The 17,728-nt window shown below is 55.7% G+C and overlaps 1 protein-coding gene across 2 annotated transcripts in view; it reads left to right on the forward strand.

Annotated features, from left to right (window-relative positions):
* LOC102453851 (acid-sensing ion channel 2) overlaps positions 1–15,708 on the forward strand; it is a 370,636-nt gene extending 354,928 nt beyond the window's left edge. Inside the window, exons 8-10 of one of the 2 annotated variants that reach the window (XM_075911312.2) lie at positions 3,719–3,798; positions 11,451–11,519; positions 14,723–15,708. In XM_075911312.2, the coding sequence (XP_075767427.1) occupies positions 3,719–3,798; positions 11,451–11,519; positions 14,723–14,824 (251 nt within the window). In that variant the 3' untranslated portion in view covers positions 14,825–15,708. The remainder of the gene's footprint in view (positions 1–3,718; positions 3,799–11,450; positions 11,520–14,722) is intronic. The other variant, XM_075911313.2, reaches the window with a different exon arrangement.
* The last annotated feature ends 2,020 nt before the right edge of the window (positions 15,709–17,728 follow it).

Genomic DNA, 17,728 nt, shown 5'->3' on the forward strand with positions numbered 1-17,728 from the left:
CTGCTGCTGATCCTTCCTGGAAGTAGCGGGAGAGGCGGACGGTCTGCACTGCTTTGGAGATCCAGCCCGACGGGAGGGCATCAGTGCGGACGCTGTCGGCGGAAGTCTGAGTCTCAGGTGCATGGAGCACTGCGCACCGCAAGTGGGATGCGCACAGGGAGCGCGCCTCTGGAAGAATCCCAGGTACTGCACCTTTCTCCGGACATTTCCAGGCCAAGGAGTGGATGAGAAGTAGAATCGCAGGCCGGGAGCCAATGGACCAGATAGGCTCGTGCATGGCCGTTCCAGTGTTCCCTGTAAGCTGGGCGCTTGTGCGGCCGCTCAGGAGACATTCCAGTGCCTCTCAGCTGATGAGCCGAGCGCCCACAGCCTGCTTTGTGCTTCTCCTGGTGGTGCACATTCGCACGTGCCTTGGTGCACATAAAAATTCATTCAATAGGGGCAAGTTCGGAGCCCTACATCCGGAACTCACAGGGGCCCTTTTCAAAGAGCCCAGCTATCCTGGGATGCGCGGTGAAACGGCAGGGCGGTGGCAATCGACGTTCCCGCTAATCTTTTCCATCCATGTGTGGGGTTTTTCCACCCATGTGCAGAATAAATATTGATGTGCACTGAGGCACGTGCGAATGTGAACCACCAGCAGAAATAAAACAGCCGTGGGCGCTCTGCTAGTCAGCTGGGCAGCACCTGGAACTCTCCTGAGTGGCTGCCCACGCGCCCAGCTGGCAGGGAACATTGGAACGGCCATGCAGGCCCCAGACGTATGAGAGTGGGAACCATATGGCGGAGGGGCATGGAAGCGCCCCCTGAAATGAACGCAAAGCCTGCACGGGCTCCTTCTGGCCTGGGCCAAGTCAGTGCCTGTGGGGCCCCAGGGATACTCTGAAGAGAACCGGCAGGCCTGCGGGCTCCCAGCAAATCCCCCAAGGGCCGGACCCACACGAGGAACGATGGGGGCATGAGGAGGCCTCATGGGATGGAAATCTCTGATTCTTCCCCCAGTGACACGAGCTTAGGCCAGGGGGCAGGTGGCTTTGCTCCGGCCCTCTCCTCAGAGCAGCTGCGAGCTGAGAGGAACCTGGCCAGGAGCGAGTTGGACGGGGAGAATGTGTCCTGCGTGGAGGTGGGGTCAGGCCGGGGCGTGGCCAGTAGGATCCAGGACACTAGGGTGGGCAGGCCCAGCCCCCGAGCCGGAGGGCAAGAGGATGGAAGGAAGCAGCGGGGGCAGGGAGGCAGCGAGTTCAGCGCCCTCAGTGGCCCTGCACCAGCAATGGGGCTGCTGCTGTTTCTCTAAGGCCACGTGTTCCGGATGCTTTGCACCTGCAGCCGAATGGGCTCATGCAGATTACCCTTCGCTTGGGGTGCGTCCCAGCCAATACAGCAAGGGGAAGGGGGAGACCAGGTAGCCTCTGCAGCTCACACTCAGCGGATGGGTCTTGCCCGAGATGGAGGAGCTAGGGAAGGCCCAGTGTTATTACGGCTACAGGGATGCACCCTGGCCCAGCCTTCCTGCTGCCTGTTGCTAGCAGATTGGTGTCTGCCTGTGACTGCAGCAGCGGGGGAGCAGGCGTCCCCAGCCGCACCTACCGCACTAGGGCCCTGGCTGGCGGGGCTGGCTTTGATGTTCCTGCAGCAAGAGGGGAGCCAGGACACCGCCAGGCGACAGAACGCCCTGCCTCGGCAGCCGGCATGAGATGTGCAGCCATTTGCTGTAAAAAGCTGCATAACGCTCATTTGCATAATGTTATTAATTGGACATTGTTCTCCCCCCCCCCATTGGCCCAGCTGCAAAGTGCTAGCTCCAGGCTCCCTCGCCTCGCGGCCCTTCCCCGCAGCTCGGCTGGAAAACAAAGCAAGAAGAGTTCACCTGGGACAAAACTCCACATGCTGCTCGCACCTGCCTTTGCTGGCTGCGTCCATGAGTTAGCTAATTGCTGATGGCCCCTGCCCCCCTGCCGATTCCTCTGGTTTTTATTGTCTTTAGCACTAGGCAGAGATACAAGCGCTGATCTGATTGGCTAAGGCCCTTCTCCAGGTCTCCTCACTGTGATACTGGAGCATCTCCCACTCCTTAGCTGCACCCCTCAGCCTGGCGAGCCACCCCATGCGGCTGGGAAGTGAGCCATGGCGCGGCAAAGTGACTTGCCCCAGGTTCCACCAGCAGCCTGTGGCAGAGCCAGGGAATGAACACAGGGTTCCCCAGTCCCAGGCTACTCCCCTACCCGCTAGACCATCTTTCCGTAGCTGGGACAAAGGGCTGGGTGAAATCGGTGCAAATCTTTTTCACAGAAATTAATGGGGGAATTTCTGACCTTTGGCTCCTCTGACTTCGCACCCACCTGCACATGCTGGGGGACTGAGCCTGACCAAACCCTTCTGCATGGAAGGCGTCCTGGCAAATGTTGGCCCGTTGCCACAGAAGGAACGGCTGCCTAGGGGCCTCCTGGCCCAATGGTGAGAGCAGGGCCGACTTTAGGAAGTGCGGGGCCCAATTCGAACAGTTTTGACGGGACTCCGGCAGCCAGGATTTTTTGTTAACCAAAAAAAAAAAAACCCAGTACAAAAAATGAGTCTTAACCCCTTTAAATCCCCAGCTACAGAGCAGAGTCCCGCCTTCACACCAAACCCCGGGGCTGACTCCTCCCTCCCACGGCGCAAGGAAACTGACGTGCTCCTCCTCCCGCAGCGCACCCGACGCCCTCTCCCGTAGCGCACCCGGCGTGCCAGCACACTTCCGACTTTAGGGCACAGGACCTCTTAGGCGCGGGGCCCAGTTTGGGGGAATCGGCCTAAAGCCGGCCCTGGGTGAGAGCTCAGAGCTCATGTGACATCGTGCCCTCGCCCTGAGTCAGCCCACTGCGCTCTTGGAGGTGAGCCGTGGAGCCTGTGGCTGTATTTAAAATCCACGTCCCTTTCCCAACCATCCCAGCTGCACTGTGACACGAGCCATGCCCGGCCCGTAGACAAGTCACTGGAAGCCACTTCCCAATAGGGAATTCGTTCCAACTTTCCTTCCCTCCCCGCAGGCCTGGCCCGTAGCCGGCCAGTGCTTGGAATCCATGTGCCTCCCCCGTGGGACACAGGTCACGCTCAGCTGGGAGCAGCTCATGCTATACCCTGGGGCTGTGTCTCGACTGGCATGATTTTCCGGAAATGCTTTTAACGGAAAAGTTTTCCGTTAAAAGCATTTTCGGAAAAGTGCATCTAGATTGGCAGGATGCTTTTCCACAAAACACTTTTTGCGGAAAAGCGTCCATGGCCAATCTAGACGCGGTTTTCCGCAAAAAAGCCCCGATCGCCATTTTCGCGATTGGGGCTTTTTTGCGGAAAACAGTCCTGTGCTGTCTACACTGGCCCTTTTGGGCAAAAGTCTTTCAGAAAAAGACTTTTGCCCAAACGGGAGCAGCATAGCATTTCCGGAAAACGCACGATCTTACATGAGATCGTCAGTGCTTTTCTGGAAATTCAAGCGGCCAGTGTAGACAGCTGGCAAGTTTTTCCGCAAAAACTTGCCAGTCTAGACACAGCCTGGCTGCCGAGGAGGCCTTGGTGGAGAGCGACGTGGAGATTCTGGCTGCGTGTCCCCTGTGCGTTCCTGCCCAGCCAGGAGACAGAGGCTCTTCCCGGGGCCCAGAAAAGCCCAGAGAAAGACCCAGCGGATGTGTTCCCCTCTGCCTTGCCTGAGCACACGGTAAACTGGGCTGTTTTCTTTCCCCAGGTGACATTGGCGGTCAGATGGGATTGTTCATTGGTGCTAGTATCCTTACAATACTAGAGCTCTTTGATTATATTTACGAGGTAAGATCTCCCCTTGCGGATCCCACATTGCACTGCTAAGGAGCGTAGTGCTGTGTGACGGGGTGCGTCGGCAGCCGGAGGCCTAGCTGAGCGGCAGGGTGACCCTACTGCATTGCTGCCCAGCTTGTGAGACTCTCTCCTGTTCGAGGAGCTAACTGCTCCCACCGGAGCCCCGCCAGCCCCTCCCTTCCCTGCTCGCCTTCGCCCCCTCCAGCCCCCGTCCGTTCTGAAGCAGCCAGAGCAGCCGTCCTGTGCCGAGCCGGGCGGGTGGGCCATTCTGCAGCTCTGAGCCAGGCATGGCTGGGCCGGGCTGGAGTCATCCCCGGGGCAGCCCTCTCAGCACCCCCGTGGTTCTGCCACAGCCCTGCAGTGGGGGGAGCTCCCTGGGGCCTAGGAACACAGACCAGATGAGAGCCAGCGTCCCGTCCCCGCAGTGGTTCCTACCCGCGGCTTCCACGGAAGGGGCTCACTCCACAGCTAGTGCGAAGGGTGAATCACCGAGCCCCGGTGGAATTCCCTTCCTGGCCCCACTTCAGCTCCCCCCATGAAGCAGGGGGGCGAGGTCCCTTGTGTGCTTGACACCGCGTCAGTGCTGACTGTCAGCCCCAAGAGGAAAGTGCAGCATCACAGCCCTTTGGTACCTGCCCCCTCCCTGCTTCCTGGGGCCCCAGCAGCTGGGCCGGCGGGGTTGGTCTGGGCTCAGCTGGCTGTTCAGCTCCAGCTCTGGGGGTGCAGGCCCAGCGCAGCCAAATGAGTCTGAAGCTGTGAACGTGCCAGGAATAGTTCCTCCCACGCACCCTGCCCCATCATGGGCTGAGCCGGCCCCGGGCCCTCCCCAGGGTCCTACCTCTCTTGGACCTCCAGCCTCGTCCCCCAGGGCTTGCTCCCTGCACAGCACCTCTCCCGTCCCTGGTGTGTGCTGGAGGGGAGCTAGTGAAACAGCTTTCCCAGCGCCTGCCGGGCGGCTCGGGAAGGGCAAGAGGCCACGCTCCGCTGGGAGCAGCACCGGCAATATCCTGTCACTGTCCGGCAGCTGCCGAGGAGGCCTTGGGAGAGAGCGACGTGGCCCTAGTCCCTACCCAAGATCCCCGCTTGCCTCTCGTCCCTCCCTCGCCCTGCGTCCTGGCGAAGGTTGCGCCGGATCGACAGCACCAGAGCCCCAGTCCAACGTCACTCTCCCCATTTGGCTGCTGGGAAGCGGAGTCACCGAGAGGGAATGTGATTTCTCCAAGCAGCAGGTCCTGGAGCAGAGTGGGTCCCCGTGGGGTGCTCTTTGAGGCAGTGCGCACGTCACGGCCCCCCAGGCAGGCAGCCATCTTGTACCACAGCCAAGGGGGGGTCTGTGACGGTCACCCAGGCCTGGCAGTCAGGACTCCGGGTTCTGTTCACAGCGGTGGGCAAGTCAGCGGTGGCTCAGTCAGACAGAGGGAGCCTCGCCCGTGGTGCAGAGCCTCCTTCCCATGGCAGCCCCAGCCCTGCTCTGCACCCCACGGCCCGGCAGATGCCCCGGGACGGGGACGGGAGTGCGGGAAGGGTCACTGTTCTCCAGCTCTCACGAGCATGCTGGTCTCCAGGGCTGTCCGCCCAGCACTCAGAACAAATAAAGCAAGAGGTGGAGGGGGCCACAGCGACCCCAGGGAGGAATCTTGGCGGGTTTCTTTCATGAAAAGAAATAAACAAAAGCAGAATCTGCCGAGCCATGAACTATGCCGGATGCATCCACAGCATCCAAAACCCGGGGCCGGGTCAGCGCGGAGCAGCGCTCTGCCGTCAGGGGAATATGTTTCATGGCCCTGCTGCAGTGTGCCCCCCCTTTTAATATCGCTGCTCTCGGCTGAGTCAGCCAGGCAGAACAAGACAGCCCGTCGCTTTTTTCACGGGAAGAGCAATTTGTGCTGGAAATGAGCGAAGTGGAGACATTTCCACACCCTGGGGTGGGAGGCTGAGGTTTGATATTTCATCCCCCGGCGCCCTGATGGACCCACATGTAACATCCTCCATCTAGCGCCCAAGTGTGTAAAATACAGAACACCGGGCGCATCGGTTCAGCGAGAGGTTGGGGTGCTGGGTCTCAGCTGGGCCCCCCACCAGGGCCTGAGAGGTGTCCAGGGAAGGTGCTGACATGCCAGCGGCTCCATCACCAGGGTGATGAGCATAGGACCCTGCCACCCTGCACAGCTGGCACTTCGCCCTCTTAGCAGCAAGCTCAGAAGCCAGATGGGCCATGGAGACTGAACATCCATTCAGCGCCGGGACTGTGGTGCAGGAAGCCAGCCCAGGCTGTGCTAGACAGTTGGGCCTTGCATCCATTGAGCACCCTGCAAAGGGCCGTTGGGCCTCAGGGCATGTGGGGCGGGTGTCGGAGTGCTCACCTTGCAGTCTGAGAGCCAGGCTGCCATGGAATTGCTACACTCAGGCCCAGCACAGCCCCGCAAGCAAAGGGCACGAGGTCTCAGGAGCTGGTCAAAATGCACAGATCTGAGCCCACCAGGAGTACCAGGTCTGCACCCAAAGGCAGAGCGAGTCTCGGTGGGTTTTAAAGGCGCCTGGTGCTTTCTGAGCTGTGCTTTACCCTCTACTGGAGACTGGAGACAGGCCCAGAGAGGCTTAATGACTTATGTGAGGTCACACACGAGATCCATGGCGGAGAAGGGAAAGAGTCAAAGAGTCACAGGACTGGGAGGGACCTTGCGAGGCCAGCTAGTCCCATCCCCTGCCCTCATGGCAGGCCCAAGCACCAGCTGGAACATCCCTGCGAAGTGTCTGTCCAACCTGTTCTTACATATCTCCAGTGATGGAGATTCCACAACCTCCCTAGGCAACTTATTCCAGGGCTTAATCATCCTGACAGGAAGTTTTTCCTAATGTTTAACCTAAACCTCCCTTGCTGCAATTTAAGCTCATTGCTTCTTGCCCTATCAACAGAGGCAAAGGGAGAAAATGTTTCTCCCTCCTTGTTATTATGTGCCCTCTCACTCTTCTCTTTTCCAGAGTAAACAACCCCATTTTTTTTTCAATCTTCCCTCACAGGTCATGTTTTCTAGGCCTTTAATCATTGTTGTTGCTCTTCTCTGGACCTTCTCCAATTTCTCCACATCTTTCCTGAAATGGGGAGCCCAGGACTGAGAACAGAACTCCAGTTGAGGCCTAATCAGCACAGAGTAAAGCAGAAGAATTAATTAATTCTTCTGTCTTGCTTTTGATACTCCTGCTACTACATCCCAGAATGATTTTTGCATTTGTCCAGTTGATTCTCATCCTATGCACCTCAGACCATTTCTCCAGTTTGTCCAGATCATTTTGAATTATAACTTTACCCTCTGAGGCATGTGTGACCTGCCCAGGTGTCCTGGTGTCCCCCTACATAGCCCTACTCATAGGCCACTCAGCCTTGCCGCTCCTGGCCCTGCTCTGACCTGACCGTGTAACCAGCTCACCCTTTGGCCATGTCACCGTGTGCTCCTGTCCCTGTTACATGCATCCTCCTTTCCCTACATGAGTTGGACCTGCTGCCCATCCTTGGACTGAGGAGCACCTTAACTTGAAACAACCCAGAGGACTGTATCACATCACAAATCCGTTTCAATGCACGCTGCTGCTAAAACCGCCATTAAAAAAATGGAAATCCAGGTTTCTGATTGCAAACAATGCCCAGCTTTCATGGGCATGTGCAAAGTTATGCCAGTTAAATGCTGCGACATATGTTGATTCATTTATTAAACAAAAAGCTGTTCCGATATTTTAGCAACATGTAGAAAATGCTTTAGTGAAAGAATTTTGACCATTTTAGTAAAATAGTTTTGAGCATGTGCAAATATTTTAGTGAAATGGTTCCTTCTGAACATAGGCCTTTTTAAAACATCCTGGATGTTTTAGTCAGACGCAGTTGGATGGTTAAGTGGCATTTTCAAAAGCTCCTATATAATAAGACCAAGTACTTAGATCGTGCTTTTGAGCAGAAGATCTCATAGAATCATAGAATCATAGGACTGGAAGGGACCTCGAGAGGTCATCGAGTCCAGCCCCCCGCCCTCAAGGCAGGACCAAGCTCCGTCTACACCATCCCTGACAGATGTCTATCTAACCTGTTCTTAAATATCTCCAGAGAGGGAGATTGCACCACCTCCCTTGGCAATTTATTCCAATATTTGACCACCCTGACAGTTAGGAATTTTTTCCTAATGTCCAATCTAAACCTCCCTTGCTGTACTTTAAGCCCATTACTCCTTGTCCTGTCCTCAGAAACCAAGAGGAACAAATTTTCTCCTTCCTCCTTGTGACACCCTTTTAGATATTTGAAAACCGCTATCATGTCCCCCCTTAATCTTCTTTTTTCCAAACTAAACAAGCCCAGTTCATGAAGCCTGGCTTCATAGGTCATGTTCTCTAGGCCTTTAATCATTCTTGTCGCTCTTCTCTGTACCCTTTCCAATTTCTCCACATCTTTCTTGAAATGTGGCGCCCAGAACTGGACACAGTACTCCAGCTGAGACCTAACTAGTGCAGAGTAGAGCGGCAGAATGACTTCACGAGTTTTGCTTACAACACACCTGTTGATACAACCTAGAATCATATTTGCTTTTTTTGCAACAGCATCACACTGTTGACTCATATTCAACTCGTGGTCCACTATGACCCCTAGATCCCTTTCCGCCATGCTCCTTCCTAGACAGTCGCTTCCCATCTTGTATGTATGGAACTGATTGTTCCTTCCTAAGTGGAGCACTTTGCATTTCTCTTTATTAAACCTCATCCTATTTACCTTTGACCATTTCTCTAACTTGCTATGGTCATTTTGAATTATGTCCCTATCCTCCAAAGTAGTTGCAACCCCACCCAGTTTGGTATCATCTGCAAACTTAATAAGCGTACTCTCTATCCCAATATCTACATCATTGATGAAGATATTGAACAGTATGGGTCCCAAAACAGGCCGTTGAGGAACTCCACTTGTTATCCCTTTCCAGCAGGATTTAGCACCATTAACAACAACTCTCTCAAAGCACTTTACAGTGTTATTTGATACATGGGGAAACTAAAGCACAAAGAAAGGTGAATTGCTCAAGGTCACCCAGGACTGCAGTGGCAGAGTTGGGAATAGGACCTAGATGTTCTGAATTCCAGCTCTGCTGCTTCCGCTATGTGTGACCTTTCCTGGCTTTGTTGTATATGGGTTATTAATTTCCAATCAGTCCTTGGCCCCTGACTCACTTAGGCACTTTTAATCAAGCCCACTTTAAGGCCTGGTCTAAAAAGTTTGGTGGGCCCAAGTACATTGCTGGGGGGTATGAAAAATCCACATCTCTGCAATGTAGTAAAGCTGACCTAAGCGCCGGTGTAGACAGCATTACTTGATGAAAGAATTCTTCCATCGGCCTAGCTCCTGCCTGTTGGGGATTGGCTTACACACGCCAGGAACCTTGTGACGCCCTCCCCTCGGCATAAAGTGTCTACCCTGAAGTGCTACAGCTGCTGCGCTCCAGGTGTTGACAAGCCTTACGTGCTATTAAAGACGTGGTGATGCGTTTGGCAGGCCGTTCTCCTTACAGAGACCCTCCTGAGCAGTCATCAATATTTGGTGGCATTATCTCGCAATAAAATATAATGAAAAATATAAGCATAAAACTCATATGGGCTTTGGCGTTCAAACAGACTCTGCTTCCTACTTCATATCTCAATCTTTGTGCACACAGAATTTGATTAAAACCCAACAAGCCAGTCTCTCTTCTGGATACTTTGATAGGAAGATAATAAGAATTCTCTCAAATAAAATTTTGTGGGTTTTTTCCATTCATTGAAGCTGAAGAATATTTTTCTTCTGCCAAGTTTGTTTTCCTTTGGCAAACATTGATTTCTCGGTGTAATGAATGGAAATGACACAGCTGCAGCTTCACTTTATTCTGTAAGACCTCTGCACAGTCCCCCCTCACATCCCAGGAGAGTTATATGCAGAGGTCATCTGGAAAACTCCTGTTAGAGACGAGTGACCTTCATTGACAAAGTCCTTGTTTACACCAGGGAAATTGTCCTGCAGAGCTCTTCCACAATAACCATTCGGGAATAGCTATTCTGGTATAACTTTGCTATCCTGAAATATCTCCCAGGTCTGAACACTCTATCCCAGGATAAAAATGAGAGCGTGCAGGTAGATGCTCTGGAAGAGCTATTATCCGCTTCCCTGTAAAGAGAAGTCCCCATATTCTGGGGTTAGGATCCTTTGCAACACAAGAACCAGGGGTCACCAACTAAATGAATAGGCAGCAGGTTTAAAACAAATGTAAGTGCATTCTTCACACAATGCAACCTCTGGAACTCCTTGCCAGGGGATGTTGTCAAGGCCCAAACTATAGCTGGGTTCCAAAAAGATTAGAGAAGTTCATGGAGGACAGGTCCAAGGTGGTCTGGGATTCAGCCCTGTGCTCTGGGCATCCCTAAACCTCTGACTCCCAGAAGCTGGTGTTGTACTTAAAAGAAGTACTCGGGATCTTTTTCAGAGGGATAAGGCAACATGCTACATTTATTGATCACACATAGAATAATCAATACTTATATGCATAGGACATTTTCACGGACATTTCTGTTTCAACCAAACAGCTGTCTGCCGTGAGAAAAGGGTCACCTGTTCCCAGGGGCGGATGAGGGTTTTGCAGGGCTCAGGGCAACACAGTTTCGCCCCCTTTGACACGGCGCATGCGCCATGGCGCAACAGTACATGTGCGGGGCCCCTGGAAGCGCCCTGCTCACCCCGCCCTATATCCGCTGCTGCCTGTTCCCCACACTTCCCTTCTGCCAAGGGGAGGAGCCCTCCAAATACTGGGTTCTCTGAGCAGACAGCCTTTTACTCTGCATTGCCTCTGCTGGCTTCTCGGGGGGAGGGGTCCGAGGCAGGAAAATGTGATGGCCTGGCCCCTCCCAAGCCACAGAGCCCCAGTGCTGCTGAAGGAGCCTGTCCAGTTGCGAATGGTGCTGCAGAGCCAGCTTATCCCCTCCTATGGCCAGAGAGCCTGGTCCTTGACAAAGACTTTTCTCATTCATTCATTCACGTGGGGTGCTCCCCAGCCTGTCAGTTTGTGCTCCTGAGCAGCGGCGTGTCATTCCTGGCTGGCTGGGGGCCATTGTGGCCGGCCTGCGCCTGGCACTGTCCGTTCTGTTTGAGCACCGGGTGAGGGGAGAGCTCCAGAGAAGAGGCACCTCTCACGCAGCCCTTCTGCTCAGCACGACCTGTGCAGCCTCTAGGTATCAGGCACGTGCTGCATGTACAGCCCGCACTTGGCATCCCACCCCCAGGAAGCCCCTGGCTCATGAGGGCAGCAGGGGCATTTCTCCCCCTGTGACTTTGGGCACTCAGCCCTGTGGTCCACAAGCCAGATTGGGATTGTTGGATGAATGTTCCAGTGCCGCTCCCAGCCCTAGAAACAGCTCCACTGCAGCTCCCAATTCTGCTGCCAGCCTGGGGCCCCAGGAGCTGCACTGGAGGGAGACAGGCCCCTCCACATTCCCATGGGGGTGCTAAGCTCCTACCAAGCCCCGTAGGGAGCAGGGATGATCTCAGAGGAGCCTTGGAGAGTGAGCTACAGAGGGGCTGCCTGTTCGGGGAGGGGAGCTTTGATGGCTGTTCCTGCCTAAGGTAACCCAGTCTGCCTCTCTTTCAGCTGATCAAGGAGAGATTGCTAGACCTGCTGGGCAAGGAGGAGGAGGAGGGGAGCCATGATGAAAACGTGGTAAGGATCCTCACAGAAACGTCACTGAGGGTTTCCATGATACCTGGGCGGCAGCCCCTTACTGGACTTGTTATTAAGGGAAATCCTGTAGTGAGGGAGGCAGCACTGTTATCCAGCAGGTTGGGGGAATGGGGTTATGGACAAGGATCTTAACTGGTTAATGCGTTACAAAGGCAATTTCCCCTCTCTTGGTATCCGCATTTCCACATCAACTGCTGAGAATGAGCCACTTCCACCCTGCTTTGACGAGCCTCATTTGTACACGAACCCTCTTCCTTTTGTTGTCCTTCTATATACCCCTGTCTCTGTAGCCTCCATTCCAATTCATCTGATGAAGTGGGTTTCACCTATGAAAGTTTATGCCCTAGTAAATCTCTTAGGCCAGGTCTATACTAGACCTAGACGGTTGGCTTAAGGTTTGCAACTCCAGCTATGTAAATAGCAGCTGGAGTCAATGTACATTAAACCAAGTTTGGCACCATCTCCACAGTAGGCGGTCAATGGGAGAAAACGCTCTCATTGACTTCCCTTGCTCCTGGTGAATCGAGGAGTGCCAGAACCAACCAGGGATGCCTTCAGTGTTTGATTTAGCAGGTCCTTACTAGGCTTGCTAAATCAAATGCCAGAAGATCGATTTCCAATGCAATAAGTATAGATGTGGCCTTGGTCTCTAAGATGCCACAGGACTCCTTGTTGTTTTTGCAGATGCAGACTAACATGGCCACCCCTGAGACTTTTCACTGTAGAAGTAGAGGGTGTAGGAGATTGGGCTGTATCTATAATGATCCTATAACATAGGATGGAAGCTGCTTTTTGGAATGAATTCTAGATATCAGCTTGCTTCTCTTCTGCCTTGTTTGTGCAGAAGTAGAGTGCAGAACATGCAATTGCATCCCCCCCTGAGCAGTGGATTTGTGTCGGGAGATATCAGAACCGTCAGTTAATGGAGCTTTCTGGTTGGTAAAGTGCCAGGTAACACAGCCTTTCCTGTACCCAATGGCTTTAAAAATCATGGGGGTTTTAGGGGGGGGGTGTCTTTTTAATTGCTTTCTGCCTTTTGAGAGGGTTCCCATTTTCCCACTTCTCACTTAAAAAAAAGAAAAAGAATTAAAGTTGAGATTCCAAGCCAGGGATTTTAGGAAAAACACCAAATTTTGCAAGACTCATGGTAAAATATCCAGAGTTTTCAAGAGTGAATGTGTAGAAACGGCGGACAAGGTAGACAGACTGTGTTTGGGTAAGGTAGATGAGAGTAAAGGAAAAGTGCACAATCTTTTCTAAAGCCTCCATTCAGATCAAGGGCAGAGTCTCAAAAGTGCTTTACCAACAGAGCCCTTTGAAAACAAGATTTCTTTCTCAAAATGTCAAACTTATTTCTGTGTCACAAGGTTTCAAATTGACCCATTTTTTCTATTTCTTTCATTCGTTTTTCCAATACGGTTAACTGGCATTTTCCTCAAAACGTTATTGTCATTTTTTATTACAAAATCACTGCAAGTTTGGATTTCCCCAAAACATTGTCTTGCTGGAAATGTAGTGCTCCACTGCACTGTGCACATGGGCTGTCTCCACTGCACTGTGCACAAGGGCTGTCTCCACTGCACTGTGCACAAGGGCTGTCTCCACCGCACTGTGCACAAGGGCTGTCTCCACTGCACTGTGCACAAGGGCTGTCTCCACCGCACTGTGCACATGGGCTGTCTCCACTGCACTGTGCACAAGGGCTGTCTCCACTGCACTGCGCACAAGGGCTGTCTCCACTGCACTGTGCACAAGGGCTGTCTCCACCGCACTGTGCACAAGGGCTGTCTCCACCGCACTGTACACATGGGCTGTCTCCACCGCACTGTACACAAGGGCTGTCTCCACTGCACTGCGCACAAGGGCTGTCTCCACTGCACTGCGCACAAGGGCTGTCTCCAACGCACTGTACACAAGGGCTGTCTCCACCGCACTGTACATAAGGGCTGTCTCCACTGCATTGCGCACAAGGGCTGTCTCCACCGCACTGTACACATGGGCTGTCTCCAACGTACTGTACACATGGGCTGTCTCCACCGCACTGTACACAAGGGCTGTCTCCACCGCACTGTACATAAGGGCTGTCTCCACTGCACTGCGCACAAGGGCTGTCTCCACCGCACTGCACACAAGGGCTGTCTCCACTGCACTGTGCACAAGGGCTGTCTCCACCGCACTGCACACAAGGGCTGTCTCCACCGCACTGTACACAAGGGCTGTCTCCACCGCACTGTACATAAGGGCTGTCTCCACTGCACTGTACACAAGGGCTGTCTCCACTGCACTGTACACAAGGGCTGTCTCCACCGCACTGTACACAAGGGCTGTCTCCACCGCACTGTACATAAGGGCTGTCTCCACTGCACTGTGCACAAGGGCTGTCTCCACTGCACTGTACACAAGGGCTGTCTCCACCGCACTGTACACATGGGCTGTCTCCACCGCACTGTGCACAAGGGCTGTCTCCACCGCACTGTGCACAAGGGCTGTCTCCACCGCACTGTACACAAGGGCTGTCTCCACCGCACTGCGCACAAGGGCTGTCTCCACCGCACGGGTCTGGAGCCACTGAGTCTGCAAGCCTGTTTTTCAGAGCGGTGCAGACACACCCTGTGCTCCAGCCTGCATGCTCCGATGCGCTCGTGGGGCAGCCTGCATGCCCTGAGCTGTGCCCATCCCAGCTGTGGGAGCCGAGGCTTCCCCTAAGCTGCGCTGACGTGAGTCAGGCTCAGAGAGCTGCACAAGGCTGTTCTGAGCCACCTGTCAGCAGCACAGCTGGCAGCCCCGCCACAGCCCTGCATGCACGAAGAGCCAGCGCTCCTGGCAGCGCCTTGCAGCTGGGAGCCCAAGCGAGAGGTGTCCAAAGACCAGAGAGTATTGCTACCTGCAGCCCCTGCTTAGCCAGGCCAGCGTCTCGCTGCTGCCCTCCAGGCCGGCCAGGGTATGCCCACCTACCATGCCGATGGGGGCGGGTGGAGCCCAGAGGGCAAGGAGGGCCTGGAACACAGAGGTGTCCAATAGGAAGAGCCATTGCTCAGCTGCAGGTGAGAGGGAGACACGTATCCTTGCAGCAGGGCTCTCGCCCTGTGGGGTGCGGCTCTCCCAGCCCATCAGTAGCAGCATGGGGCAGCGCGAGGGCTCAGCAGCGCTCCCTAGTGGTAACCGTCTTCTCTCCTCCCCAGAGCACGTGTGACCCCATGCCCAATCATTCCGAAACCATCAGCCACACTGTGAACGTGCCCCTGCAGACAACCCTGGGAACGCTGGAGGAAATCGCCTGCTGACACCTCTCCGACAGCTCCATAGTGCCAAGACCTACCGGAAGGAGACTGCACAGGAAAGCAGGGACCAAGCTCAGGTTTGCCCCAGGGGACAAGGAAGAAAATCGCTATGCATTACCAATACTCTATATAGAGAACTGTGTCTATATTATACATCTCTGCCAAAACCAAGCGAGAGGCACCTTGGACTTGACTTGCGTCGTCCTTTCCTGTGGGGGGGGTCGTCTTCGGGATCTGAAGACACACTCGTTTTTGAACTGTACAGACCAACACAACCCAGCAGACCACCCTGTCACGTACTGCCGACTGTATAAAGCACCTGCATGCCGATTCTTTTTATGGCGCTATATCCCTCGCTGTCTTTATAAGCTCTGTTCCTCTGTACAGGCTCTGATTTTCACTACCACAAAGGGATTTTGCAGGCTCATCCGTCCCTGAACTCACCATTATCTAGACTGCATTAGAATAAAGAAACAAACATGCAACTCTGGGACTCTCCTTTCCTCCTTGTCCTGTTTGCTAGGCCTGGTCCCCAGAGGCTAAGCCATGCCGAGGGGGCCAGCCCTGGGGGAGCGACCGTTGGCTAACGGGGAACGGGACGCGCAGTCTGACTTCCTGCCCCGAGGGACGCGCCCTGGCTACTGTGTCGTGCTACTCGGTCTGTCCCGCGGCTCATGCAGCCTGGGGCGGGGGCGGCAGGAGGGAGCGCTGGGTTATTTTGCATTGGTCTGCGTTGTGCTTTTTCCTCGCTCTCATGACTGATATTAAAGCTGGTCTTGTGGCAATGGCCAGACTGTGTCCTACCTGCCTTGCTTCCTGACCCAGTCACCAGGGTCCCCTGCTCCACTGGCTGGTGGGTGCAGGCTCCCAGGCAGCCGACCCCGCTGCCCTTCCCCCGGTGGGTAGAGAAAATGGGCAGCTAGACTCTTCCTCCATGGGCAAGGCCCATCCCTTGGCAGTCAGCCTCTTTCTGCTCCATCAAACAGGCGGGCCTCCACCCTGTCCCCTGCCTGCATCACCTCCAGGGCTCCTGCCTCCCCAGTGCTGGGGCAGAGACCCCTTCCTTCCGGCCATGGTGCTGCTCCCCCGCTCTGGCTCGCCCGTCGCATCCCAAGGGCAGCAGCAGCACTGGGCTGCAAGGGACCAGAGCTCCCCTGGGTTGGTTCTATTCCCTGCCCCGAAGCCACACAGCCCTTCCCGCCAAACCCGGGGCCCCGCCCTGCCCCAGCCTGTCAAGGAGAATAGCTTGGAGTCTCTGACATCAACCCCCTCCCCGCTAGTCAGCTGCTCCAGTGGCCCCCAAGCCAGGCCTGCGTCTCTGGGGGGAGCTGGAAGCTGCCCCCTGCTGTGGGCTGTGGGGCCGACCCTCCCGTGCCCCTTCCCAGAACACGGCCCAAACCCGCCCTGCCCTGGAACAGACCTGACCTGCCAGCAGCAAATCACGTACCGGATCCTGCCTACCTGGCCCTCCAGCTCCCCCCGCCCCAGCGGCATCCCTGTGGGGCAGCCACATGGCACGGACGCCAGCCAGAATCACTCGCACGGGCTGCTTCCCTGCTGGGGTGGCTCAGCTCGTCATCTGTGGGTCGGCACCAATGTCCGCCTAGTGGGATCTGGCCATGGCATCCCTGGTTCAGTCGGCGCTGCCCTGGGAGAGCAGTGGCGGGGGCTGGGGGGGGGCAGCGATTTCTAATCGACTCACGAGCATTTGACCATTTCCTAGAAAGGTGCGAAATCAGCCCTGCCCCCACCCCCTGGCACGTGGCTCTGGGAGCAGGGCTGGAGTAAGGAAGGGGCCCCAGAGGCTGCACCCGGGGCCCCAGAGGCTGCACCCAGGGCCCCAGGCAATGGGGGCCCCACCAAGAGATGTCCTGGCTGCCGAAAGTCCAGAGCTTTTGGCAAAGCCCCCTCAGCCCTGGGCTTAGGTTGCAGCTCCTACAGATGCTGAGCATCACCCGGCCCCTCCCCCGGTGGGAGCCAGATCACCTCAAGCACCAGGGAACGCGTCGTCCTCACGCTGCCCTCCATCAATGGGGGCAGAGCCTGCAGGTGAGCTCAGGCAATGTGGGCTGTGCTGCGCACCCCTCCCCCCACATAGCGGAAGCACCCCGCCCCGGGAAGAGCCCTCAGGTCCCTCCCGCACCCTAACTCCCTCCCACGCCCCACACCCGAACCCCGAACCCCCTCCCACACCGGAACTCCCTCCCACACCCGAACCCCGAGCCCCCTCCCACACCGGAACTCCCTCCCACACCCGAACCCCGAGCCCCCTCCCACACCGTAACTCCCTCCCACACCCGAACCCCGAGCCCCCTCCCACACCGTAACTCCCTCCCACACCCGAACCCCGAGCCCCCTCCCACACCGTAACTCCCTCCCACACCCGAACCCCGAGCCCCCTCCTTCACCGTAACTCCCTCCCACACCTGAACCCCGAGCCCCCTCCCACACCGTAACTCCCTCCCACACCCAAACCCCGAGCCCCCTCCCACACCATAACTCCCTCCCACACCCAAACCCTGAGCCCCCTCCCACACCGTAACTCCCTCCCACACCCGAACCCCGAGCCCCCTCCCACACCGTAACTCCCTCCCACACCCAAACCCCAAGCCCCCTCCCACACCATAACTCCCTCCCACGCCCCACACCCGAACCCCGAGCCCCCTCCCACACCGTAACTCCCTCCCACACCCGAACCCCGAGCCCCCTCCTTCACCGTAACTCCCTCCCACACCTGAACCCCGAGCCCCCTCCCACACCGTAACTCCCTCCCACATCCAAACCCCGAGACCCCTCCCACACCATAACTCCCTCCCACACCCGAACCCTGAGCCCCCTCCCACACCATAACTCCCTCCCACACCCCACACCCGAACCCCCTCCCACACCGTAATTCCATCCCACACC

This window comes from Pelodiscus sinensis, chromosome 29, assembly GCF_052426305.1.
Source record: "Pelodiscus sinensis isolate ZL-2025 chromosome 29, ASM5242630v1, whole genome shotgun sequence".
In the NCBI taxonomy this organism is placed as follows: Eukaryota; Metazoa; Chordata; order Testudines; family Trionychidae; genus Pelodiscus; species Pelodiscus sinensis.